Source organism: Ambystoma mexicanum, chromosome 1q (assembly GCF_040938575.1).
Source record: "Ambystoma mexicanum isolate Mex_15411 chromosome 1q, UKY_AmexF1_1, whole genome shotgun sequence".
NCBI lineage: Eukaryota > Metazoa > Chordata > Amphibia > Caudata > Ambystomatidae > Ambystoma > Ambystoma mexicanum.
Genome location: NC_090922.1, coordinates 429,860,341 through 429,888,271, shown reverse-complemented (window position 1 = coordinate 429,888,271; position 27,931 = coordinate 429,860,341). Strand labels below are relative to the sequence as shown.

Below are 27,931 nucleotides of genomic sequence, written 5' to 3'. Positions count from 1 at the left end.
AACATTTCTGTTTTATCCCCATTTAGGCACAGGAGATTAGCTGCCATTCATGCTTGGATGGTGTTGTAGGCGTGGTTAAGGGTGTTTGCGTCACCTGTTTAGTTGCCTGAGAGGGGAAGGAGGATTTGTGTATCATCGGCATAGTTGGTATATGATATGATATGGCATTTATAACGTGCCTATACACAAGTGTTTCAAGGCACGACGAGGCAAGGGAGGGGAAACGGAGGGAATCGAGGATGTCACAGAGGGGCCTGGTGAAGATGTATAGTGTGGGTGAGATGCAGGATCCTTGGGGACTCGTCAAAGGATGGGTGCTGGTGTGGCATTGACAAATAATGAAAAGTAAGCATAGAGATTGGCCATGAATCAGCCAACCGGACCCTCAGTATTGTTGGCTACTACGTAAAGTGAGTGCCTGCATTCCAAAGATCCTGATAGGCTTAGACTCAGACAATGCTCCATTGCAGGTACTAATTTAGTTGGGTAACCAATACCCAAAACTGACACCGAAGGCCTCATTTAGAAAATATTCTGGAAGAATGTGGAAAGAAACTCGGAAAGAGGACACCAACTGAGGCCACAAAATCATGACGAAGGATCAGCATAGAGCACACGAAGAAATACCAAAATGTGAAATAAAACAAAGAAATTGACAACAGAGAAGCCTTAAGAGGAAATAATACTCAAACCCCTTTTCCGCATATTGCAGCAATGTTCCCCAACCTTCCCATTCTCCACAACTGCTTTACATAGATCCACTCTCTCCTGGTATCAACCTTCCTCATCCAAGATGTTTTCAGCGTGGCGCTAAATTAAATGCATTTCCCCTTTTTGTAGCCAAATTCCAAGCTAAAAATCTCAATTAACTGGTTTTCAAAGCTGGTCTCTTCTGGGCTGTTATGCAGAGGACTCATGGGTGTTTCTTGTCTGTTTTTATTTTATTTATTTATTGGACATTTATAGGGCGCCTATACACAAGTGTTTCCAGGCGCTGCAAGATGAGAAGGAAGCAGGGACATGGGAATCAAGAAAAACAACAAGTACAAAGAAACGGTTTTATTGGACTTGTGACAATCATACCGTGCACATGCATGACACGGTAATAAGTGCGAGGTGGGTCGGGGGAAGAGGTAGAAGTGCAATAGTGGAAGAGCCCCACGGGTGGGGGCGGGTAAGTGCTATTCAGGCCAGGTCAGCAAGTGGCAGGGAAAAGAGGGGGAGGGGAGGAAAAGTGCAGTGGACAGGAGGGCTGGATTGGGAATCCGGGAAAGGACTACCCGGGGCAAATGCTGCCATAAGAGACTGGCAGGGACTGGTAGGGGGAGGGCTGGTCCCTGTATGACTCTGAAGGGACCAGGCCCCAGTCGCAGCGGCAGGTGGAGCATTTAGCACAGGAGGGGGAAGGGAAGAAAAGGAGAAAAGGAAGGTTGTGAGACGTTTCCGGAACGTAAGATGATCTGGCTCAAGTCTGAGGGAGGGAGACTGTTCCAGAGGGAGGTGCCAGCCGAAGAGAGGTATCTACCTTCCACTGTATGTTTGGAGAACTGTTTGACCTGCAGAGAGTTGGAGCCAGAGGATCAAAAGATTCTGGCTAGGCAGTATTTCGGAAGGCAAAGCTGGATGTAGAGAGATCCCAGTCCCCAGACAGCCTTGTGGAAAATGCAAAGGGTTTTGAATTTGTCCAGCAGTGCTTCGAAAGCAGGTGCGATCAGGTACTGGGTGGGAGAGTCAAGTTTATTTAGACAGTGGTCAATTAACAATGTACTACTTACTGTCAAGGGACAAATGAGTGCAAGTCCTACTGCGCAATGACACGTTTTGAGAGATCCTTTAGAAACAGACCAAGCCCATGTCCACACTGGGGTGCAGCGCAGACATTTATAGAAAGGAATTAAAAAGAATGTATGCAACAAGTATAATTAATATTTCGCTCTCGTGCATTTCATCATCTGTCGTGTAGCATCTTTTCATGGGTGCATTCTTTGGGGGACTTTTTTCATTGTGCAGAGTCAGTTGGGTCACTTCAAAGCAGCAATCAAGTAAGAACCAAAAAACATTCAAATGGGCCAAGGCAAGAAAAAGGGGTGGGGGTGGCCCCCTCTTATTTTAAAGAAAGGACAACGTTGACTCTGCATAAAATAGAAAAAAACACTGAAAAAGAGTACCAATGAAAAGACACAGATGACCGTTTCCATCAGAAATAAATGTAATATGTTACAACCCAACAATTAATAACACAGCATAAAGTTGGCATACAAGAAAAGTGTCTATTTTTACACATGGTACCTATTTTAGCAGGAGCACGTCCTTTCATTATCAGAGAGTCTCCATTTTCCCCTCTCTCCATTTCACTATTCACCAACACATCCTTTTTGGTTTCCTCTGCAAGTCTGGGCTCTACCTGTTCTGAATGCATTTTCTGTTCTGTGAAATAAAAACGATAGAGATTGGCAACATGATGACCCTTTAAACGGTATAAGGCATTTAATAACGATACACATCCATCCAAGATTTGTCGACCTGGAAAACTCTCCCAGCAGATGGAGAGGCAAAGCTTATATCCAAGATCAGCCCTATCCCTGCAATTCCACCTGACCCAATTCCCATCCCTCACTATCTAATATGCACGTCATCTGGTCAAAGGATTAAGAAGGGTCATCTCCGCCTCTATATAATGGCAAGTGTACGGTTTGTCAACACAAAGGCTCCCCCACTGATGATCTATCACTCAGCAAAGACTATTCAAGAAAACAGACCTGTGCTGGCTGCATGATACATGTCCCCAAGAATGATGAATTCTAGTTTGCATTCCCTCCCGCTTCCAATGCACTCGCAGGGGTGTGCAATTATCAAACATACCTCTTTTGGAAGGTCAGCAGTTTGGTAGAGTCAATCAAAGACGCACACACACACATATATATATATATATATATATATATATACATATATATATATATATTTATATATAAAAGGTTTGAGGGGGTGGGTGGGAGATAGGGAGAAGTGTTTACTACAGATCTATTAAACAACGTTGACCAAACTACAGACCACCAATGCACAGGGGAGTGGGGCGCAGAATCACTTATGTTTCCTCCAGGCTGTGAGGAAACCTGTAAATCACGCAACCATCATTATTGAGGTCGGAATTTGTAATGGACTTTAATTAGGAAAAAAGCCACTGGTAACACAGTTTGCATTACTGTATCCCTCTACACCAGGGTTGTCCAAATCCAAGCCTCGAGGGCCGGAAACATGCCCTTCGTTAATATTCATGAGATAAATTAGCATACAGTGATTCTGAATGGATGCACATGTTTCCCGAGGAACATTAACAAAAGATATCCTGAAAACCTGTCAAGATTCCAGCCCTCAAGGCCTGGAGTTGGAACAACTCTGCCCTACACTATAGACTGTGTGTCACATCATACAAGCAGGATAGATTAGGTCCTTTTCTCTTATGATTATTCATTAAAGGAAAGATTCTGAGCAAAACCACTTGCATCAGTTGGCCTCTGGCCAGTGAAGAGGCTTGACAACTCATGCAAGTGCCGCTGATGATGTCCTTTTGACTAATTAATGTTCCTTTTGTCTAATGAATGTTAAACAGAGAATAGGACATCAGAATCAATGCATGCATGAGTTGGCAAATGGCGGTATAACTGTGGTGAGGGGGAACATGGTGGAAGCAATACAGATAAAGTAACTCCCCAGTATAAAGTCTGATTCCTTCCAGCAAAAAGTCACACGCGTTGGCAAGGTGATATTACCCCGTTACTACTACAGGGACATCAGTCCTATGGATTGATTACATGCAAATACGGCCCAGATTTGAAAAAGGCTCAGCAGACCCGAAACATGTTATCGTACATAGGCTTCTTTTTCAATGTGTGATTATGCAATATTATTAAATAATACACACATTTTGATGGCGCGGAGTCCTGCATTCTCTTCTTTTTTACACAATACAGATAAAGCTTTATCTGTAAAAGTCATCTCCTCCTCTCTCGAAAAACATTAGCTTTTACTCACACTGGGTGGTGCCGAGGCACCAGGTATGAGATAAACGAATAAACCTGTGTACGATCAAGAAAGTTATAAACCCACCAGCAATAAACAGCACAGTCCACTTTCACACTCTGTAGCTATACGCCCTTTTCTAGAACAGTAGCACAAGACTGAAGACAAGTCACGCCCAGAGATGGAAGTCCCCAGAAAGGCATCAGGACAGAACATGCAGCAGTCAGAAAGGAATGAAGCAGAGTGCACCAAGGAAATGAGCACCATGCAGGGAAGCACCAATGGTAAACAATGGAAAAGAAATGCACAGTACTCTGCCACTTACTGAGTTGGAAGTCGGGGTTTGCCAAAATGGGTAATGAAATCCTGAACTAGAATATGTGAGGCATGTACCATCAGAAATAACCTGTCATCAGGTTGACCGTGTACTATTTATTTGTTTTGTGAAATGGCAATATGGTAGCCACGTGGAGGGCTATATACATGATTTACAGGGGAAATGATATGAAAGGATTAAATATGAAGTTCGAATGGATTTTGTCCTCCCATGGATTTTGTCCTCCCACGTATTCCTCATCTTATGATATTCGTATCTCGCCAGCTTCGTTGCATTGGACGGTCGTGGCATCAATGTCCCTTGACGGGCTCCGTACCGTGTCGACGTCACCATCAGTATAAGTAGCTTGTGCCGTGACCGTTGCCTTCAGTTCTGTTTTTCCGATTGCTTCTCTTTTGAGTTGACGGCGCGCTTCGAAATTTTCTCAGAGATAATGTTGTCTTCTTCTACCCCTTATACTCCCAAAAAGGGGTTAAAAAATGTATTGACTGTGGATCGGAAATGTCGATTAAAGACCCTCACCGCGTTTGTCTTTGGTGCCTGGGTTCGGACCATCGAACCGGAGACTGTGGCTCCTGTCAGTCAATGACAGAGAAGGCTCTTCGTGAGAGAAAAGGTAAACTGCTGGTGGGGTGGGAAGCTTCCAAGGCCTCTTCAAAGGCCTCGTCAAAAAACATAAAAAGTCAGACGAATCAAAAGATTCAGGTCGGCATAAACATTCGAAGAGGTCTCGGTCACGTAGTAGATCGAGACATTCTTCATCTTCTTCAAAGAAGAAGATGAAGAGGAGACATTGATCTCCCTCCTCTTCCTCCTCTTCCTCCCATACGTCTACCAAATTGGTAAGATGTCCGACTAAGTTGGATTCCCCAAGGAAATGGGATGAATTTAGAAGGCAGGTGAAGGTCTTTGAGAATGCGGCCTGGACCCCCTCAAAGAAACCTCGAAAGCGCCAGACCCCGGTCACTCCGTTGGACGACGCAGGAGAGTCAGAAACTACAGTGGAAAGATCCAGTCGTAATGGGGAACCTTGAAAAAATCTCGACCCGACGTCAAATCGTCGAAGGTTCTTCAAGAATCAAGTGATTCCCTGACACCGACGAAGAAACATAATTTGTCGAAGCCCTCGACGACTTAGTCGACGCCATCGAAGCGGAAGGAGTTTTTGACACCTTCTTCGAAGACGTCATGGATGCCTTCGAAGACTCCTTCGATTCCTTCGAGGCAAATTGAGACACAGGAAAGGAGATTTGCGCCTTTACCTAAATCAGACTTTTTTAAGTCTAGGTCTTCTATCTTTGAAGAGAAGAGTGCCTCAGAAGAAGAAGTTTCTCCTTTTGGGGTACAGTTTGGTACCAGAGGGGTGCCAGAGGAATGAATCGATCCAGAATCGAAAATGAGAGACCTGTGCGACACCCTTCACTCTGCTAGTGGCATTGATACGTCACCAGAGCTAGAATTTACAAAACCTGACCATGCAGAACATGCAGATTCAGGGTACAGGAGTTTGATAAATAGGATTGTTGAATACATGGGCTGGGGTAGATCCTCACCCACATTTGATCAGGATGATATGACTGATATCCTGGACCAGGGCCCCCAGAAGGACCCAGTTCTCCCCTTCCTTAGGACACTATAGAGGACAGTTGAAAAAAACTGGGAGGCTCCTGAGACTGCTTCTGCAGTTAACAGTAATTTTTCTAAGAAATACCGAGCTTCTAGTAGTGACCCTGATTACTTAAAGAGGCATATTCAGGCAGCAACTTCGTCAAGACAAACAGCCTATCCATCTATCCCCCCCGGATAGAGAGGATAAGAAGGTGGATGCTTGGGCCCGTAAGGTCTTTACCTCGGGTAGCATGGCTCTCAAGTCTGCAAATGTCACCTGTACCATGGCCAGGTTCACCCATACCCTGTGGGACTGCATCACGGGGGCGGCTGATCATATTCCGGAAGGCGAGGAAAGGGAAGGCTTCCTGAATATTATATAAGATGGCAAGGAGGCAATGGGGGAATGTCTCCAATCTGGACTGGATACTGATGATAGCATCAGCAGATCCATGGCTGCAAGCACAGTGCTACGTAGATTTGCGTGGTTGAGGAAGTTGGGTTTGCACCTGATGTGCAGGCTAGGCTACTCAACATGCCTTTTGATGGCTTGAGGCTGTTTGGCAGTAAAGCTGATGAAAGCTTAGAAAAACTGCAGACCTCCAAAGCGGCAGCTAAATCTCTTAGCGCCTCTATGCAACAGCCTCACAAACCTTATTCTGGCTCATCTTCCTGGGGAGGTTGTTCTTTTCGATACTACTCCTCTTTTGGTAGAGGAAGAGGACAGGCCATAAAAGAGGTAAAAGAAATGTCCCTCGTGGTGGACGAGGAAAAGGTGCAAAACTAGCCTCAGGAACGGCATCTTTGCCCTCAGCCACTCATGTAGCCTCCTCCAAGTCACTCTGAGGCCTTATCACTGAAGGCCCTGGTGGGAGGCAGAATCTCACAGCATCTGAAAGAATGGCGGGGCATTACTTCAAATACTTGGGCACTGGGGACAATAGCTCAAGGTTACTGCCTTCCCTTCCTAAAAAGGCCTCAGGCCCATCCAACTGGAGCCAATTTCAGATCCCCTCCTTGTGCAGGAAATGTTAACCCTGCTAGAGAAAAGTGCAATAGAACATGTACCTGTAGTGGAGAGGAACAAGGGTTGGTATTCCCCATACTTTCTCATCCCAAAGAAGGACTGAGGATTGAGACCCATCTTGGACTTAAGAAACTTGAACAAGTTGCTCAGGAAGGACAAGTTCAAGATGGTAACCCTTTCTCAGATCCTTCAGGCTCTCCAACTCCAAGACTGGTTGGTATCATTGGACCTTCAGGATGCTTACTTTCATGTGCCGATCCATCTCAAGCACAGAAAGTACCTGAGGTTCGCGGTTCTCACTATTAGTTTCGAATTCTGCTATTCGGGCTGATCTCCGCCCGAGGGTTTTCACCAAACTGATGGCGGTTGTGGCATCGAGTCTCAGGAGAGGGGGGAATTCACGTCTACCCCTACCTGGACGATTGGTTGATCAGAGCGCGTTCTCCCGAACAAGCTCAGGAACATCTGTCAATCACCTGTCACTCCCTTCACAAACTGGGCTTCTCCCTCAATTTCATGAAGGCCCACATGATACCATCCCAAAAGCTCCAGTTTATCGGAGCAGTCCTGGATACTTCCTCGGGCAAAGCCTCGCCTCCAGGAACTGGTATCCCGTGTATCGGACTTCGGATTGTCCCTGGATTCTGCCTGTCTTCTTCATCCTTGGTGTTTGGACTTTGTTTGCTGCCTTCATCGTACTGCTTTGACCTCGGAACGTCCACGGACTTTGAACTAGCCTATGTTTGTTTGCCTTTTGGATTGCTTCTCTTACTAAGCCCCTTTGGAACTTCTTCGGATCTTGCAGGCTTTTTGGGATTGCGACAGACTTCTCTTTGAACTACCTTTGCTTACGGACACTTTTGGATTTTGGTTGTGGATTTGCCTTTGGATTTGAAACTTTGTGTGTACTTAGAACTTGAGACTGCCAGTGAGTTCTGCTTAGGCATCCTCGTTCCGTCGAGGTAGGCTCTGGTTGGATCCCATGCATTCCTCTACGGACCATCGACTCTTCGTTGCCTCAGCTGCTCCAGTACAGCTTCCTTCACGGTAAGGGTGTATTTTAAGCATTCACTTTTGGTAATCATTAGCCTGCCAATTCCACTCGCTAGCATTTATTGTTGTATTTCCTTATCCACAGGGGTAAAACTGGTAGATTGGTTGGCACATTTCCTTGGGTTTGAGAGTTCTTACCTCAAAGGTCAGTGCTTTGTTATTTATTGCTTACACTGTATTACTGTTACGGATTGTGGTTAACTTACATCACTTTCCTTGCAGTTGCTTCCAGTCTACCTATACTCCTGTGTCGGCGCAATAGTTAGAAGAATTCTTCGGCTACACAACGAGGGCAATATTCAACCCTGACAGCTATGTGCTGGCTGGGTACCAATTCTGGAGCTGTTAGAGGGTCCCCTGGATTCAGCATCTCCCTCTGTTCCCTGGGAGATGTTTAGGGGAGGGATCTTGCTTCCCCCTTGGAAATCCTGGCCTTCCTTCTCTGTCGGAAGCTGTAAGGCAAACTGTACTTTCAGCCAGGGTCCAAATGAGTTCTTCTCATTACTCTTTGCAAAGTCTTCAGATGATGTGCCAAAAGAGGGGCTCAACCCTCTTTTAAAGCCAAATGGGCCCCAGTGATTGGTGTAGGCTAAGCCTACCTTAAGAACCCAATCATGGATCCCCACCAACAATCCCCTGTATGTGTGAGGTCATAACCAGAGTGCTTTGCAAAAGGAAAGGTAAAGGTGTGAACAAATGTACTAAGTCCCACTCATCTTCCCGTCTCTTGTGGCTCAAAGGGTTTCTCTAGTTAATTGAGCTCTCTGTGGTTCCTGATTAAAAGCGGCATGTCTCCCTTGAAGTGGTGGTCCAGACCAGACTCTTGGTTGCCGCCAAACCACATTCTCATACCTTCTGAATGGGTCCCCCCTGCGGGGATGAATTCTGTAAACAGTTGTCCCAGACATGACATTTCACTGCCCTGCAACATACAAGTGAAAGATACTTCTGAAAATGTTATGGAAGAGAAAGCGAAACAGGGGTTCTGGGTCTTAAATGACCATGCAGAAACTGGGTATGAAGACAAGTGATGAAGTAAACTGCAAACAGAGGAGACATGAACCAACGTTAAAGGTCACATTAAAGGAATACATTAAGTTCTGTATCTGTGTTTAATCCAAGACTGGTGCAATGAAGTTTGGCAATGGTCCGTGCCTCGAGCTGTCGTAGTAGTAGTTGACAATCACTGCCTCTTGCCTGTTTTGCTTTCTCTTGCATAACATTTTCAGAAGTAGTATCTTTCACTTGTATGTTACACCTTCTCTGCAGGGAAGTGTCACATTTCAGCTGTCCATCCCGAGTTATTCCCATTTCTGCATCATAGCTCCGTGCCATAATCTCACATATATATATCGGTCTTAAAAATGTCCTTTGTTTGCGTCCGTCAACTTACAATTGGCACACCGAGGTTAGCCTGAACTCTTTACCATTTATAAAATTTGTAGCAACAGAGAATTCTCTATCTTTATTTTCCGTCTGCACATACACTTTAGTTTTATCTATGTACCTCTGCGGACACAGATCTAACGCAATTCAAACGTTCGACTTCCATATATCAGATGGAAGGGAGCTATCCACATTGTTCGACCATTGTATGTTTACATTATTCTGCAGCACAATTGGATTAGCCACGCGCACGTGATCTTCTCACGTGACGCGCCCTTTGGTCCGTTCCTTTAATACGCGGAAGCAACGAGCCGCGCATCTTCTAACAACACATACCCGGGAATAGTGTTCTACAGGCGATCGAACCCCAGTATACGCAGGTATGGACTATTTTCTGCGCAAACGCAGCACGCTAGCAAGATTAGTCGAGCCCCATATGTTTTTGCTTGTCTCAAAGACATTATAATTTACCCTTTTGTTACCTATTGCTGCGAGACCACGTCGGGGAATGACCAGTTTATCCTATGCACATGACTTATATTTCTTCAGGTAAATCTCGCAATGGAGCCACCAATTCATTTAATAACAGCCACCATTCACATTGTATTGTGACACACCCGATTCGGCTCTCTTCATAGACTTGTTCTGGTTAAACTTTGCCTTGCTGTCCAGGACATCACTGCTGGACCGCAAATTTAACAAGCTCCGCCTATTTGCATCGCTTAAACAGGCTGGGAAATCGGCATCCTTGACCATTTGTTTTGCCTCAATAACGCGGTAATATTACTACTTTTTGGGAATTTATTGGAATTTTTTGGAGTTGCCCTTTAACACCTTGGGAAAAGGGTACTTGCTCACACAATTCGTGACCATTGCATGAGATCACTGAGGTGGAAAAGGGATGGACAGTTTGAATTTTGGCACAATACTCGGTCTTTTCTTATTTGGGAATCTACCTCTGTTAGAAAATGAGCACTACATGGAGTTGGCTTTTAACTTCTGAATACCACTTCATTCTTTCACTCTAATGCTGGCTCTAGAGACTTTAAAGGACAATTCACCAAGTAGGAATTAAGGCCATGCAACATAGCTTGTATTAAACATAGCACTTTGATGTACGCCACAGTATGTGCCAAAAATGCACTGTGAGCAATATCATGGCGCTCAGCTAATTGTTTGTTTTATATGTTTTGTTCCCCTTTTATGATTGCAATATCGGACATTACATCTTTGAACCCTGACCGTCGCATGTTTGATTTCCAAGGGTAACACCTTATTTAATTTCATATTGTTTATATGTTATCTTATCATTTGTTTCTTATGGTTACCACCCATATGCATTCTTTTTGCTTTCTCCTGATGGGTTCTGGCCCCATCCCTTCCTTTGTTGTCCATATTTTGATCAAAATTATTCTCCAATTTGACTTTTGTTTTTTGACTTACATGTATTATGTGCACATGTTTCTATGTGATTTTCTTTTTACATTATGAACAGTTTTGCCTTGAAAAGGACCCGTTGTTTAGGGTTGAAACATGTGCCGGCAGTTCTGTGTTATATTGAACTATAAAAAATCTTTTTCACAAAGCCTGCTGGCTGATGATGGTTTTCTTGTACAGCATGATTCGTTACAACGTTCTCTGATTTTGATATTGATCTATCTTTGTATCCACTTACTTGTGTTTGGGCTGCGCAACGTAATAGAGGTGACCGTGACACCCATGTGTTATCCATTCAATACTGCTACATTGACAACCAGTTACTTGCAAGTGGTATATAGGAGAGCAAAGACCACAAACTTGTGGTAAGGATGAGGCCATACTGGGCTGCATAGTGAGTGTCTGAGAAAACAACAAGTTGTTCAGGGATTTCCAAAAAACCCAGTTGGAAGGCTCTGCTCTCAGGGCAGGTGGGAGGGACTTCCAATGTTTGGCTGGGATGGATGGGAAGCTGGAGCCTCCCACTTTTGTGCATTTTACTTTGGGCTGCTAGAAGCGATTTGCATACATAGATCTGGTGGGTCATGACCACAGCGCTTTAGTGATTTTCTGAGAGAGGAAGGTGGGTGCTGTGTTGGATATGCATTTGTGAGTGATGGACATAGTCTTGAAGATAAATTGTTCGCGGCCGGGCAGCCAGTGGGCAGCTTTCCTGGCTGCAGAAATATGAGCCCATTTGGAAATGCTTAGGGCAGCTCTGAGAGCATTATTCTGGATGATCTGAAGCTTTTGGATGTTTTGAGAAGAGGCTCCTGCGAATAGGACAAATACAGTAGTCTAGCCTTGCACCACTGACAGGTTGGGCTATGGTGTAGGCTGCGAAGGAGGAGATTGTATTCACTTGACGGGTTATGGGTACCGTCGATTTTGAAGGCTTGTTATTGGTGGTCGAGCTTGTTGAGCACTGTGGGAAGACCAACTAGTAACATTTCTGTTTTATCCCCATTTAGGCACAGGAGATTAGCTGCCATTCATGCTTGGATGGTGTTGTAGGCGTGGTTAAGGGTGTTTGCGTCACCTGTTTAGTTGCCTGAGAGGGGAAGGAGGATTTGTGTATCATCGGCATAGTTGGTATATGATATGATATGGCATTTATAACGTGCCTATACACAAGTGTTTCAAGGCACGACGAGGCAAGGGAGGGGAAACGGAGGGAATCGAGGATGTCACAGAGGGGCCTGGTGAAGATGTATAGTGTGGGTGAGATGCAGGATCCTTGGGGACTCCTCAAAGGATGGGTGCTGGTGTGGCATTGACAAGTAATGAAAAGTAAGCATAGAGATTGGCCATGAATCAGCCAACCGGACCCTCAGTATTGTTGGCTACTACGTAAAGTGAGTGCCTGCATTCCAAAGATCCTGATAGGCTTAGACTCAGACAATGCTCCATTGCAGGTACTAATTTAGTTGGGTAACCAATACCCAAAACTGACACAGAAGGCATCATTTAGAAAATATTCTGGAAGAATGTGGAAAGAAACTCAGAAAGAGGACACCAACTGAGGCCACAAAATCATGACGAAGGATCAGCATAGAGCACACGAAGAAATACCAAAATGTGAAATAAAACAAAGAAATTGACAACAGAGAAGCCTTAAGAGGAAATAATACTCAAACCCCTTTTCCGCATATTGCAGCAATGTTCCCCAACCTTCCCATTCTCCACAACTGCTTTACATAGATCCACTCTCTCCTGGTATCAACCTTCCTCATCCAAGATGTTTTCAGCGTGGCGCTAAATTAAATGCATTTCCCCTTTTTGTAGCCAAATTCCAAGATAAAAATCTCAATTAACTGGTTTTCAAAGCTGGTCTCTTCTGGGCTGTTATGCAGAGGACTCATGGGTGTTTCTTGTCTGTTTTTATTTTATTTATTTATTGGACATTTATAGGGCGCCTATACACAAGTGTTTCCATACGCTGCAAGATGAGAAGGAAGCAGGGCACATGGGAATCAAGAAAAACAACAAGAACAAAGAAACGGTTTTATTGGACTTGTGACAATCATACCGTGCACATGCATGACACGGTAATAAGTGCGAGGTGGGTCGGGGGAAGAGGTAGAAGTGCAATAGTGGAAGAGCCCCACGGGTGGGGGCGGGTAAGTGCTATTCAGGCCAGGTCAGCAAGTGGCAGGGAAAAGAGGGGGAGGGGAGGAAAAGTGCAGTGGACAGGAGGGCTGGATTGGGAATCCGGGAAAGGACTACCCGGGGCAAATGCTGCCATAGGAGACTGGCAGGGACTGGTAGGGGGAGGGCTGGTCCCTGTATGACTCTGAAGGGACCAGGCCCCAGTCGCAGCGGCAGGTGGAGCATTTAGCACAGGAGGGGGAAGGGAAAAAAAGGAGAAAAGGAAGGTTGTGAGAAGTTTCCAGAACGTAAGATGATCTGGCTCAAGTCTGAGGGAGGGAGACTGTTCCAGAGGGAGGTGCCAGCCGAAGAGAGGTATCTACCTTCCACTCTATGTTTGGAGAACTGTTTGACCAGCAGAGAGTTGGAGCCAGAGGATCAAAAGATTCTGGCTAGGCAGTATTTCGGAAGGCAAAGCTGGATGTAGAGAGATCCCAGTCCTCAGACAGCCTTGTGGAAAATGCAAAGGGTTTTGAATTTGTCCAGCAGTGCTTCGAAAGCAGGTGCGATCAGGTACTGGGTGGGAGAGTCAAGTTTATTTAGACAGTGGTCAATTAACAATGTACTACTTACTGTCAAGGGACAAATGAGTGCAAGTCCTACTGCACAATGATCACGTTTTGAGAGATCCTTTAGAAACAGACCAAGCCCATGTCCACACTGGGGTGCAGCGCAGACATTTATAGAAAGGAATTAAAAAGAATGTATGCAACAAGTATAATTAATATTTCGCTCTCGTGCATTTCATCATCTGTCGTGTAGCATCTTTTCATGGGTGCATTCTTTGGGGGACTTTTTTCATTGTGCAGAGTCAGTTGGGTCACTTCAAAGCAGCAATCAAGTAAGAACCAAAAAACATTCAAATGGGCCAAGGCAAGAAAAAGGGGTGGGCGTGGCCCCCTCTTATTTTAAAGAAAGGACAACGTTGACTCTGCATAAAATAGAAAAAAACACTGAAAAAGAGTACCAATGAAAAGACACAGATGACCGTTTCCATCAGAAATAAATGTAATATGTTACAACCCAGATTTAACAAGGGGGGTCCTGGGAGTCTCTCTGCCAGACATTAGTCCTGGTTACGAGAGACTTACCCAGAGTCTTTAGCTCACTATCTTTTCACAGAGAAGAAATATCCCAAACATATCAGTCTTTGTCCTGCCCTGGGGCAGTCCAGCACCGAAATGCGAGGCAATTCTCCTCTGAACAAGAGTACCAACAGAAACCCCAGACACGTGTTTCGGTCTGGTTGGACCTCATCAGTAGGGTGGATCTGTGCCTCTCTAAGAATAGTGAGCAAGGGGTCCACGTCTGGATTCCCCTAGTAACTTAGGGTGAGACCCAAAGTTACTTAAATATGCAGATTTAACAAGGGGGGTCCTGGGAGTCTCTCTGCCAGACATTAGTCCTGGTTACGAGAGACTTACCCAGAGTCTTTAGCTCACTATCTTTTCACAGAGAAGAAATATCCCAAACATATCAGTCTTTGTCCTGCCCTGGGGCAGTCCAGCACCGAAATGCGAGGCAATTCTCCTCTGAACAAGAGTACCAACAGAAACCCCAGACACGTGTTTCGGTCTGGTTGGACCTCATCAGTAGGGTGGATCTGTGCCTCTCTAAGAATAGTGAGCAAGGGGTCCACGTCTGGATTCCCCTAGTAACTTAGGGTGAGACCCAAAGTTACTTAAATATGCAGATTTAACAAGGGGGGTCCTGGGAGTCTCTCTGCCAGACATTAGTCCTGGTTACGAGAGACTTACCCAGAGTCTTTAGCTCACTATCTTTTCACAGAGAAGAAATATCTATACCTTAGAGAGGCACAGCTCCTCCCTACTGATGAGGTCCAACCAGACCGAAACACGTGTCTGGGGATGCTGTTGGTACTCTTGTTCAGAGGAGAGTTGCCTAGCATTTCGGTGCTGGACTGCCCCAGGGCAGGACAAAGACTGATATGTTTGGGATATTTCTTCTCTGTGAAAGATAGTGAGCTAAAGACTCTGGGTAAGTCTCTCGTAACCAGGACTAATGTCTGGCAGAGGGACTCCCAGGACCCCCCTTGTTAATTTACATATGTTACAACCCAACAATTAATAACACAGCATAAAGTTGGCATACAAGAAAAGTGTCTATTTTTACACATGGTACCTATTTTAGCAGGAGCACGTCCTTTCATTATCAGAGAGTCTCCATTTTCCCCTCTCTCCATTTCACTATTCACCAACACATCCTTTTTGGTTTCCTCTGCAAGTCTGGGCTCTACCTGTTCTGAATGCATTTTCTGTTCTGTGAAATAAAAACGATAGAGATTGGCAACATGATGACCCTTTAAACGGTATAAGGCATTTAATAACGATACACATCCATCCAAGATTTGTCGACCTGGAAAACTCTCCCAGCAGATGGAGAGGCAAAGCTTATATCCAAGATCAGCCCTATCCCTGCAATTCCACCTGACCCAATTCCCATCCCTCACTATCTGATATGCACGTCATCTGGTCAAAGGATTAAGAAGGGTCATCTCCGCCTCTATATAATGGCAAGTGTACGGTTTGTCAACACAAAGGCTCCCCCACTGATGATCTATCACTCAGCAAAGACTATTCAAGAAAACAGACCTGTGCTGGCTGCATGATACATGTCCCCAAGAATGATGAATTCTAGTTTGCATTCCCTCCCGCTTCCAATGCACTCGCAGGGGTGTGCAATGATCAAACATACCTCTTTTGGAAGGTCAGCAGTTTGGTAGAGTCAATCAAAGACGCACACACACACATATATATATATATATATATATATATATATATACATATATATATATATATATATTTATATATAAAAGGTTTGAGGGGGTGGGTGGGAGATAGGGAGAAGTGTTTACTACAGATCTATTAAACAACGTTGACCAAACTACAGACCACCAATGCACAGGGGAGTGGGGCGCAGAATCACTTATGTTTCCTCCAGGCTGTGAGGAAACCTGTAAATCACGCAACCATCATTATTGAGGTCGGAATTTGTAATGGACTTTATTTAGGAAAAAAGCCACTGGTAACACAGTTTGCATTACTGTATCCCTCTAAACCAGGGTTGTCCAAATCCAAGCCTCGAGGGCCGGAAACATGCCCTTCGTTAATATTCATGAGATAAATTAGCATACAGTGATTCTGAATGGATGCACATGTTTCCCGAGGAACATTAACAAAAGATATCCTGAAAACCTGTCAAGATTCCAGCCCTCAAGGCCTGGAGTTGGGACAACTCTGCCCTACACTATAGACTGTGTGTCACATCATACAAGCAGGATAGATTAGGTCCTTTTCTCTTATGATTATTCATTAAAGGAAAGATTCTGAGCAAAACCACTTGCATCAGTTGGCCTCTGGCCAGTGAAGAGGCTTGACAACTCATGCAAGTGCCGCTGATGATGTCCTTTTGACTAATTAATGTTCCTTTTGTCTAATGAATGTTAAACAGAGAATAGGACATCAGAATCAATGCATGCATGAGTTGGCAAATGGCGGTATAACTGTGGTGAGGGGGAACATGGTGGAAGCAATACAGATAAAGTAACTCCCCAGTATAAAGTCTGATTCCTTCCAGCAAAAAGTCACACGCGTTGGCAAGGTGATATTACCCCGTTACTACTACAGGGACATCAGTCCTATGGATTGATTACATGCAAATACGGCCCAGATTTGAAAAAGGCTCAGCAGACCCGAAACATGTTATCGTACATAGGCTTCTATTTCAATGTGTGATTATGCAATATTATTAAATAATACACACATTTTGATGGCGCGGAGTCCTGCATTCTCTTCTTTTTTACACAATACAGGTAAAGCTGTATCTGTAAAAGTCATCTCCTCCTCTCTCGAAAAACATTATCTTTTACTCACACTGGGTGGTGCCGAAGCACCAGGTATGAGATAAACGAATAAACCTGTGTACGATCAAGAAAGTTATAAACCCACCAGCAATAAACAGCACAGTCCACTTTCACACTCTGTAGCTATACGCCCTTTTCTAGAACAGTAGCACAAGACTGAAGACAAGTCACGCCCAGAGATGCAAGTCCCCAGAAAGGCATCAGGACAGAACATGCAGCACTCTGAAAGGAATGAAGCAGAGTGCACCAAGGAAATGAGCACCATGCAGGGAAGCACCAATGGTAAACAATGGAAAAGAAATGCACAGTACTCTGCCACTTACTGAGTTGGAAGTCGGGGTTTGCCAAAATGGGTAATGAAATCCTGAACTAGAATATGTGAGGCATGTACCAACAGAAATAACCTGTCATCAGGTTGACCGTGTACTATTTATTTGTTTTGTGAAATGGCAATATGGTAGCCACGTGGAGGGGTATATACATGATTTACAGGGGAAATGATATGAAAGGATTAAATATGAAGTTCGAATGGATTTTGTCCTCCCATGGGTTTTGTCCTCCCACGTATTCCTCATCTTATGATATTCGTATCTCGCCAGCTTCGTTGCATTGGACGGTCGTGGCATCAATGTCCCTTGACGGGCTCCGTACCGTGTCGACGTCACCATCAGTATAAGTAGCTTGTGCCGTGACCGTTGCCTTCAGTTCTGTTTTTCCGATTGCTTCTCTCTTGAGTTGACGGCGCGCTTCGAAATTTTCTCAGAGATAATGTTGTCTTCTTCTACCCCTTATACTCCCAAAAAGGGGTTAAAAAAATGTATTGACTGTGGATCGGAAATGTCGATTAAAGACCCTCACCGCGTTTGTCTTTGGTGCCTGGGTTCGGACCATCGAACCGGAGACTGTGGCTCCTGTCAGTCAATGACAGAGAAGGCTCTTCGTGAGAGAAAAGGTAAACTGCCGGTGGGATGGGAAGCTTCCAAGGCCTCTTCAAAGGCCTCGTCAAAAAACATAAAAAGTCAGACGAATCAAAAGATTCAGGTCGGCATAAACATTCGAAGAGGTCTCGGTCACGTAGTAGATCGAGACATTCTTCATCTTCTTCAAAGAAGAAGATGAAGAGGAGACATTGATCTCCCTCCTCTTCCTCCTCTTCCTCCTCTTCCTCCCTCCTCTTCCTCTGATACGTCTACCAAATTGGTAAGATGTCCGACTAAGTTGGATTCCCCAAGGAAATGGGATGAATTTAGAAGGCAGGCGAAGGTCTTTGAGAATGCGGCCTTGACCCCCTCAAAGAAACCTCGAAAGCGCCAGACACCGGTCACTCCGTTGGACGACGCAGGAGAGTCAGAAACTACAGTGGAAAGATCCAGTCGTAATGGTGAACCTTGAAAAAATCTCGACCCGACGTCAAATCGTCGAAGGTTCTTCAAGAATCAAGTGATTCCCTGACACCGACGAAGAAACATAATTTGTCGAAGCCCTCGATGACTTAGTCGACGCCATCGAAGCCGAAGGAGTTTTTGACACCTTCTTCGAAGACGTCATGGATGCCTTCGAAGACTCCTTCGATTCCTTCAAGGCAAATTGAGACACAGGAAAGGAGATGTGCGCCTTTACCTAAATCAGACTTTTTTAAGTCTAGGTCTTCTATCTTTGAAGAGAAGAGTGCCTCAGAAGAAGAAGTTTCTCCTTTTGGGGTACAGTTTGGTACCAGAGGGGTGCCAGAGGAATGAATCGATCCAGAATCGAAAATGAGAGACCTGTGCGACACCCTTCACTCTGCTAGTGGCATTGATACGTCACCAGAGCTAGAATTTACAAAACCTGACCATGCAGAACATGCAGATTCACGGTACAGGAGTTTGATAAATAGGATTGTTGAATACATGGGCTGGGGTAGATCCTCACCCACATTTGATCAGGATGATATGACTGATATCCTGGACCAGGGCCCCCAGAAGGACCCAGTTCTCCCCTTCCATAGGACACTATAGAGGACAGTTGAAAAAAACTGGGAGGCTCCTGAGACTGCTTCTGCAGTTAACAGTAATTTTCCTAAGAAATACCGAGCTTCTAGTAGTGACCCTGATTACTTAAAGAGGCATCCCACGCCTGAAAATCTGGTTATTCAGGCAGCAACTTCGTCAAGACAAACAGCCTATCCATCTATCCCCCCCGGATAGAGAGGATAAGAAGGTGGATGCTTGGGCCCGTAAGGTCTTTACCTCGGGTAGCATGGCTCTCAAGTCTGCAAATGTCACCTGTACCATGGCCAGGTTCACCCATACCCTGTAGGACTGCATCACGGGGGCGGCTGATCATATTCCGGAAGGCGAGGAAAGGGAAGGCTTCCTGAATATTATATAAGATGGCAAGGAGGCAATGGGGGAATGTCTCCAATCTGGACTGGATACTGATGATAGCATCAGCAGATCCATGGCTGCAAGCACAGTGCTACGTAGATTTGCTTGGTTGAGGAAGTTGGGTTTGCACCTGATGTGCAGGCTAGGCTACTCAACATGCCTTTTGATGGCTTGAGGCTGTTTGGCAGTAAAGCTGATGAAAGCTTAGAAAAACTGCAGACCTCCAAAGCGGCAGCTAAATCTCTTAGCGCCTCTATGCAACAGCCTCACAAACCTTATTCTGGCTCATCTTCCTGGGGAGGTTGTTCTTTTCGATACTACTCCTCTTTTGGTAGAGGAAGAGGACAGGCCATAAAAGAGGTAAAAGAAATGTCCCTCGTGGTGGACGAGGAAAAGGTGCAAAACTAGCCTCAGGAACAGCATCTTTGCCCTCAGCCACTCATGTAGCCTCCTCCAAGTCACTCTGAGGCCTTATCACTGAAGGCCCTGGTGGGAGGCAGAATCTCACAGCATCTGAAAGAATGGCGGGGCGTTACTTCAAATACTTGGGCACTGGGGACAATAGCTCAAGGTTACTGCCTTCCCTTCCTAAAAAGGCCTCAGGCCCATCCAACTGGAGCCAATTTCAGATCCCCTCCTTGTGCAGGAAATGTTAACCCTGCTAGAGAAAAGTGCAATAGAACATGTACCTGTAGCGGAGAGGAACAAGGGTTGGTATTCCCCATACTTTCTCATCCCAAAGAAGGACTGAGGATTGAGACCCATCTTGGACTTTAGAAACTTGAACAAGTTGCTCAGGAAGGACAAGTTCAAGATGGTAACCCTTTCTCAGATCCTTCAGGCTCTCCAACTCCAAGACTGGTTGGTATCATTGGACCTTCAGGATGCTTACTTTCATGTGCCAATCCATCTCAAGCACAGAAAGTACCTGAGGTTCGCGGTTCTCACTACTAGTTTCGAATTCTGCTATTCGGGCTGATCTCCGCCCGAGGGTTTTCACCAAACTGATGGCGGTTGTGGCATCGAGTCTCAGGAGAGGGGGGAATTCACGTCTACCCCTACCTGGACGATTGGTTGATCAGAGCGCGTTCTCCCGAACAAGCTCAGGAACATCTGTCAATCACCTGTCACTCCCTTCACAAACTGGGCTTCTCCCTCAATTTCATGAAGGCCCACATGATACCATCCCAAAAGCTCCAGTTTATCGGAGCAGTCCTGGATACTTCCTCGGGCAAAGCCTCGCCTCCAGAGGTGAGAGCTCTCCACATTCTGCAGGTGGTAACAAAGTTCCAAAATGCCCAACATCTTCCGGCCTTCGATTTTCTGAGGTTGCTCGGTCTCATGGCATCCTGCATCTTTCTCGTGCCAGAGGCCCGATTGAGGATGAGATCCCTTCAACGGGCTCTCAGGACTCAGTGGTCCCAATTCTCTGGGAATACGTTCAATCTTCTGCAAGTTCTAGGCACAGTTGCTCAAGACCTTCTTTGGTGGGCTTGCAGCGACACCGACTTGTAAGCATAGCCCTTACGTTTGCACATGCGGCAACCTCAACTGCTACAATAATGGCATCCTATGCCTAGTTCTTTACCATATGCCTGTTACATCACCACGTGTAAGTGTAGCCCTTACGTTTGCACATGCGGCAACCTCAACTGCTACAATAATGGCATCCTATGCCTTGTTCTTTACCATATGCCTGTTACATCACCACGTGTAAGCATAGCCCTTACGTTTGCACATGCGGCAACCTCAAATGCCACAATAATGGCATCATATGCCTAGTTCTTTACCATATGCCTGTTACATCACCACGTGTAAGCATAGCCCTTACGTTTGCACATGCGGCAGCCTCAAATGCTCCAACAACCCCACCATATTCCTGCTAAGTCACCATCAGTACGGAATAGCCACGTGGGTGTAAAAATGCATTACTTGTGCCTATGCTTTTGTTGTGAGATTGCTATGGGAGTACTGTTTTTGTTTAAAAAATACCACCAGTGTGTCAACCAAATTGCACCTCATGGTATGTATGAAGCAAAATGGGAAGCAAGAAGAAATGGCCAGTGTGATGCATCTCTGTGGACAGGGGTATCCAGCGGGTGCATTTGTGGTCCCCACCCGAGTCAAACGCCGCGGCAACACACAGGAGCAGTGACTGCAAGGTCTTAGACCATAAACTGTAAACCCAGTAACACGCAATGCAGGGAGTGTCCCTTATTCAGCCTACAAGAATGCCAGGACCACAGGAAACAAGATACCACATTAATTAGTGCGCCCCACAAAGAATGGATTGGAGTGATCCACTGAACCACACATAGATCTGTGCACGTGCCCAACAATGGGCAAATTGTTTGCCATCACTTGGACTCAAAACATGGACGGTTTTATTCTGCTCATAAGATACCCCTTGTGTTGAGAATGACCCTGCAATAAAAGAGTTTTCTGGGCGTGTGGTTCCTGTGCGCGCCTGTCCAAGGAGATGTGGGAGGTGGGACATCCAAACTTCAGATGCTACTCGTGTAGAATGAGCTCTGACTTTCATACATGAAAGATGCCTCAAATCTGGCAAGTGCTAAATTGAAAAGAGTGCTAAGATAAAAATATCTACTTTAGTATACTGGATACTGACAGGAGGGTGGTCGGTAAAGTAATTAATCACAATAGTTCAATGATACTTGGTTTCAGCAAAAAGGGAGAAATGGGTCGTAAAATGCCACTAAGGGCCTTCAGAGAAGGACCAGGGGGACAGGGCCACATTATACCTTGTGCTTGTAGAAGTTCTTGGTGCTCAACAGGGTCGAGTCAGTTCCAGGGAGCTTTGCAGCACCTGCGACAGAGTTGAAGACGGGAGAAAGCTGTGGGTATCAGGCTGCAGGCAGTTCGCCGAGCGAGGCTGGAGAAGTGGCTGCAGACTGGCCTACACAGTGGGTTAGGGTCAGGAATCGTCTCAGTGCTGGTCGACGGGTCTAAAACACTGGTCGAGGTGAGCAGACAACTTTAGCGACTGCAGTGTGACAACAGTCAGTGGTGCAGTCGGTTGCAGTTCAAGGGGCTCAACTGTATCGAAAATGTGCTTTCATGCGGAGGCTGGTTGATGCTGGTCGATGCACTCCTTCTAGCTTCTTCGCTGGGCTTGTGTCGTCCTATGGGGTGGACGGCCCAAAGCGGAGGAGAGTGTTGCAGGCAACTGACTTGTCCTTCGGTTCTGAGACTCTCTGGCACGTCCCACCTACGAAGCTTGCTTGCAGAGCAGGGCATGCTATGTGTCATGAATAAAGCTTCAGGCTCTAGAAGATTTGTGGCCCCCTGTTTCATTCGCAAGGGAAGCCGTGCTCAGAAAGGTTCTGGCCCTTTAAGACGAGGACTACCAGGTGCATGGAAGTTGGCTTGGCAACGCTGGCGTCCCGTCACTTCCTCATTGCCCCGCCTCCGGCGTGCTGCTAGTGGCTTCACATGATCACTATGCACTCACGTGATTGTTTAATAAGCGCCACCGGGAATCACTCGGTGCTTCTGAACTTCCTGTTTTCCAGTGGCGTTACTTTGTACCTTGATTCTTGTGAACCTTCCCTCCCTTTCTCCGCCCTTCTTGGAACTGCTATCCCGTGTATCGGACTTCGGATTGTCCCTGGATTCTGCCTGTCTTCTTCATCCTTGGTGTTTGGACTTTGTTTGCTGCCTTCATCGTACTGCTTTGACCTCGGAACGTCCACGGACTTTGAACTAGCCTATGTTTGTTTGCCTTTTGGATTGCTTCTCTTACTAAGCCCCTTTGGAACTTCTTTGGATCTTTCGGGCTTTTTGGGATTGCGACGGACTTCTCTTTGAACTACCTTGGTTTACGGATACTTTTGGATTTTGGTTGTGGATTTGCCTTTGGATTTGAAACTTTGTGTGTACTTAGAACTTGAGACTGCCAGTGAGTTCTGCTTAGGCGTCCTCGTTCCGTCGAGGTAGGCTCTGGTTGGATCCCATGCATTCCTCTACGGACCATCGACTCTTCGTTGCCTCAGCTGCTCCAGTACAGCTTCCTTCACGGTAAGGGTGTATTTTGAGCATTCACTTTTGGTAATCATTAGCCTGCCAATTCCACTCGCTAGCATTTATTGTTGTATTTCCTTATCCACAGGGGTAAAACTGGTAGATTGGTTGGCACATTTCCTTGGGTTTGAGAGTTCTTACCTCAAAGGTCAGTGCTTTGTTATTTATTGCTTACACTGTATTACTGTTACGGATTATGGTTAACTTACATCACTTTCCTTGCAGTTGCTTCCAGTCTACCTATACTCCTGTGTCGGCGCAATAGTTAGAAGAATTCTTCGGCTACACAACGAGGGCAATATTCAACCCTGACAGCTATGTGCTGGCTGGGTACCAATTCTGGAGCTGTTAGAGGGTCCCCTGGATTCAGCATCTCCCTCTGTTCCCTGGGAGATGTTTAGGGGAGGGATCGTGCTTCCCCCTTGGAAATCCTGGCCTTCCTTCTCTGTCGGAAGCTGTAAGGCAAACTGTACTTTCAGCCAGGGTCCAAATGAGTTCTTCTCATTACTCTTTGCAAGGTCTACAGATGATGTGCCAAAAGTGGGGCTCAACCCTCTTTTAAAGCCAAATGGGCCCCAGTGACTGGTGTAGGCTAAGCCTACCTTAAGAACCCAATCATGGATCCCCACCAACAATCCCCTGTATGTGTGAGGTCATAACCAGAGTGCTTTGCAAAAGGAAAGGTAAAGGTGTGAACACATGTACTAAGTCCCACTCATCTTCCCGTCTCTTGTGGCTCAAAGGGTTTCTCTAGTTAATTGAGCTCTCTGTGGTTCCTGATTAAAAGCGGCATGTCTCCCTTGAAGTGGTGGTCCAGACCAGACTCTTGGTTGCCGCCAAACCACATTCTCATACCTTCTGAATGGGTCCCCCCTGCGGGGATGAATTCTGTAAACAGTTGTCCCAGACATGACATTTCACTGCCCTGCAACATACAAGTGAAAGATACTTCTGAAAATGTTATGGAAGAGAAAGCGAAACAGGGGTTCTGGGTCTTAAATGACCATGCAGAAACTGGGTATGAAGACAAGTGATGAAGTAAACTGCAAACAGAGGAGACATGAACCAACGTTAAAGGTCACATTAAAGGAATACATTAAGTTCTGTATCTGTGTTTAATCCAAGACTGGTGCAATGAAGTTTGGCAATGGTCCGTGCCTTGAGCTGTCGTAGTAGTAGTTGACAATCACCGCCTCTTGCCTGTTTTGCTTTCTCTTGCATAACATTTTCAGAAGTAGTATCTTTCACTTGTATGTTACACCTTCTCTGCAGGGAAGTGTCACATTTCAGCTGTCCATCCCGAGTTATTCCCATTTCTGCATCATAGCTCCGTGCCATAATCTCACATATATATATCGGTGTTAAAAATGTCCTTTGTTTGCGTCCGTCAACTTACAATTGGCACACCGAGGTTAGCCTGAACTCTTTACCATTTATAAAATTTGTAGCAACAGAGAATTCTCTATCTTTATTTTCCGTCTGCACATACACTTCAGTTTTATCTATGTACCTCTGCGGACACAGATCTAACGCAATTCAAACGTTCGACTTCCATATATCAGATGGAAGGGAGCTATCCACATTGTTCGACCATTGTATGTTTACATTATTCTGCAGCACAATTGGATTAGCCACGCGCACGTTATCTTCTCACGTGACGCGCCCTTTGGTCCGTTCCTTTAATACGCGGAAGCAACGAGCCGCCCATCTTCTAACAACACATACCCGGGAATAGTGTTCTACAGGCGATCGAACCCCAGTATACGCAGGTATGGACTATTTTCTGCGCAAACGCAGCACGCTAGCAACATTAGTCGAGCCCCATATGTTTTTGCTTGTCTCAAAGACATTATAATTTACCCTTTTCTTACCTATTGCTGCGAGACCACGTCGGGGAATGACCAGTTTATCCTATGCACATGACTTATATTTCTTCAGGTAAATCTCGCAATGGAGCCACCAATTCATTTAATAACAGCCACCATTCACATTGTATTGTGACACACCCGATTCGGCTCTCTTCATAGACTTGTTCTGGTTAAACTTTGCCTTGCTGTCCAGGACATCACTGCTGGACCGCAAATTTAACAAGCTCTGCTTATTTGCATCGCTTAAACAGGCTGGGAAATCGGCATCCTTGACCATTTGTTTTGCCTCAATAACGCGGTAATATTACTACTTTTTGGGAATTTATTGGAATTTTTTGGAGTTGCCCTTTAACACCTTGGGAAAAGGGTACTTGCTCACACAATTCGTGACCATTGCATGAGATCACCGAGGTGGAAAAGGGATGGACAGTTTGAATTTTGGCACAATACTCGGTCTTTTCTTATTTGGGAATCTACCTCTGTTAGAAAATGAGCACTACATGGAGTTGGCTTTTAACTTCTGAATACCACTTCATTCTTTCACTCTAATGCTGGCTCTAGAGACTTTAAAGGACAATTCACCAAGTAGGAATTAAGGCCATGCAACATAGCTTGTATTAAACATAGCACATGCACTGTGAGCAATATCATGGCGCTCAGCTAATTGTTTGTTTTATATGTTTTGTTCCCCTTTTATGATTGCAATATCGGACATTACATCTTTGGACCCTGACCGTCGCATGTTTGATTTCCAATGGTAACACCTTATTAAATTTCATATTGTTTATATGTTATCTTATCATTTGTTTCTTATGGTTATCACCCATATGCATTCTTTTTGCTTTCTCCTGATGGGTTCTGGCCCCATCCCTTCCTTTGTTGTCCATATTTTGATCAAAATTATTCTCCAATTTAACTTTTGTTTTTTGACTTACATGTATTATGTGCACATGTTTCTATGTGATTTTCTTTTTACATTATGAACAGTTTTGCCTTGAAAAGGACCCGTTGTTTAGGGTTGAAACATGTGCCGGCAGTTCTGTTATATTGAACTATAAAAAATCTTTTTCACAAAGCCTGCTGGCTGATGATGGTTTTCTTGTACAGCATGATTCGTTACAACGTTCTCTGATTTTGATATTGATCTATCTTTGTATCCACTTACTTGTGTTTGGGCTGCGCAACGTAATAGAGGTGACCGTGACACCCATGTGTTATCCATTCAATACTGCTACATTGACAACCAGTTACTTGCAAGTGGTATATAGAAGAGCAAAGACCACAAACTTGTGGTAAGGATGAGGCCATACTGGGCTGCATAGTGAGTGTCTGAGAAAACAACAAGTTGTTCAGGGATTTCCAAAAAACCCAGTTGGAAGGCTCTGCTCTCAGGGCAGGTGGGAGGGACTTCCAATGTTTGGCTGGGATGGATGGGAAGCTGGAGCCTCCCACTTTTGTGCGTTTTACTTTGGGCTGCTAGAAGCGATTTGCATACATAGATCTGGTGGGTCATGACCACAGCGCTTTAGTGATTTTCTGAGAGAGGAAGGTGGGTGCTGTGTTGGATATGCATTTGTGAGTGATGGACATAGTCTTGAAGATAAACTGTTCGCGGCCGGGCAGCCAGTGGGCAGCTTTTCTGGCTGCAGAAATATGAGCCCATTTGGAAATGCTTAGGGCAGCTCTGAGAGCATTATTCTGGATGATCTGAAGCTTTTGGATGTTTTGAGAAGAGGCTCCTGCGAATAGGACATTACAGTAGTCTAGCCTTGAACCACTGACAGGTTGGGCTATGGTGTAGGCTGCGAAGGAGGAGATTGTATTCACTTGACGGGTTATGGGTACCGTCGATTTTGAAGGCTTGGTATTGGTGGTCGAGCTTGTTGAGCACTGTGGGAAGACCAACTAGTAACATTTCTGTTTTATCCCCATTTAGGCACAGGAGATTAGCTGCCATTCATGCTTGGATGGTGTTGTAGGCGTGGTTAAGGGTGTTTGCGTCACCTGTTTAGTTGCCTGAGAGGGGAAGGAGGATTTGTGTATCATCGGCATAGTTGGTATATGATATGATATGGCATTTATAACGTGCCTATACACAAGTGTTTCAAGGCACGACGAGGCAAGGGAGGGGAAACGGAGGGAATCGAGGATGTCACAGAGGGGCCTGGTGAAGATCTATAGTGTGGGTGAGATGCAGGATCCTTGGGGACTCCTCAAAGGATGGGTGCTGGTGTGGCATTGACAAGTAATGAAAAGTAAGCATAGAGATTGGCCACGAATCAGCCAAACGGACCCTCAGTATTGTTGGCTACTACGTAAAGTGAGTGCCTGCATTCCAAAGATCCTGATAGGCTTAGACTCAGACAATGCTCCATTGCAGGTACTAATTTAGTTGGGTAACCAATACCCAAAACTGACACAGAAGGCATCATTTAGAAAATATTCTGGAAGAATGTGGAAAGAAACTCAGAAAGAGGACACCAACTGAGGCCACAAAATCATGACGAAGGATCAGCATAGAGCACACGAAGAAATACCAAAATGTGAAATAAAACAAAGAAATTGACAACAGAGAAGCCTTAAGAGGAAATAATATTCAAACCCCTTTTCCGCATATTGCAGCAATGTTCCCCAACCTTCCCATTCTCCACAACTGCTTTACATAGATCCACTCTCTCCTGGTATCAACCTTCCTCATCCAAGATGTTTTCAGCGTGG

General features: G+C 45.3%; 1 protein-coding gene across 4 annotated transcripts in view; it reads right to left on the bottom strand.

Moving 5' to 3' along the window:
- DNAAF1 (dynein axonemal assembly factor 1) overlaps positions 1-27,931 on the bottom strand; it is a 1,258,717-nt gene that overhangs the window by 905,525 nt on the left and 325,261 nt on the right. For all 4 annotated transcript variants that reach the window (XM_069639748.1, XM_069639762.1, XM_069639771.1 and 1 more), the window contains 2 exons: positions 15,198-15,335; positions 2,290-2,427 (listed from right to left, as the gene is read on the bottom strand). In XM_069639748.1, coding sequence (XP_069495849.1) covers positions 2,290-2,427; positions 15,198-15,335 — 276 coding nt within the window. The remainder of the gene's footprint in view (positions 1-2,289; positions 2,428-15,197; positions 15,336-27,931) is intronic.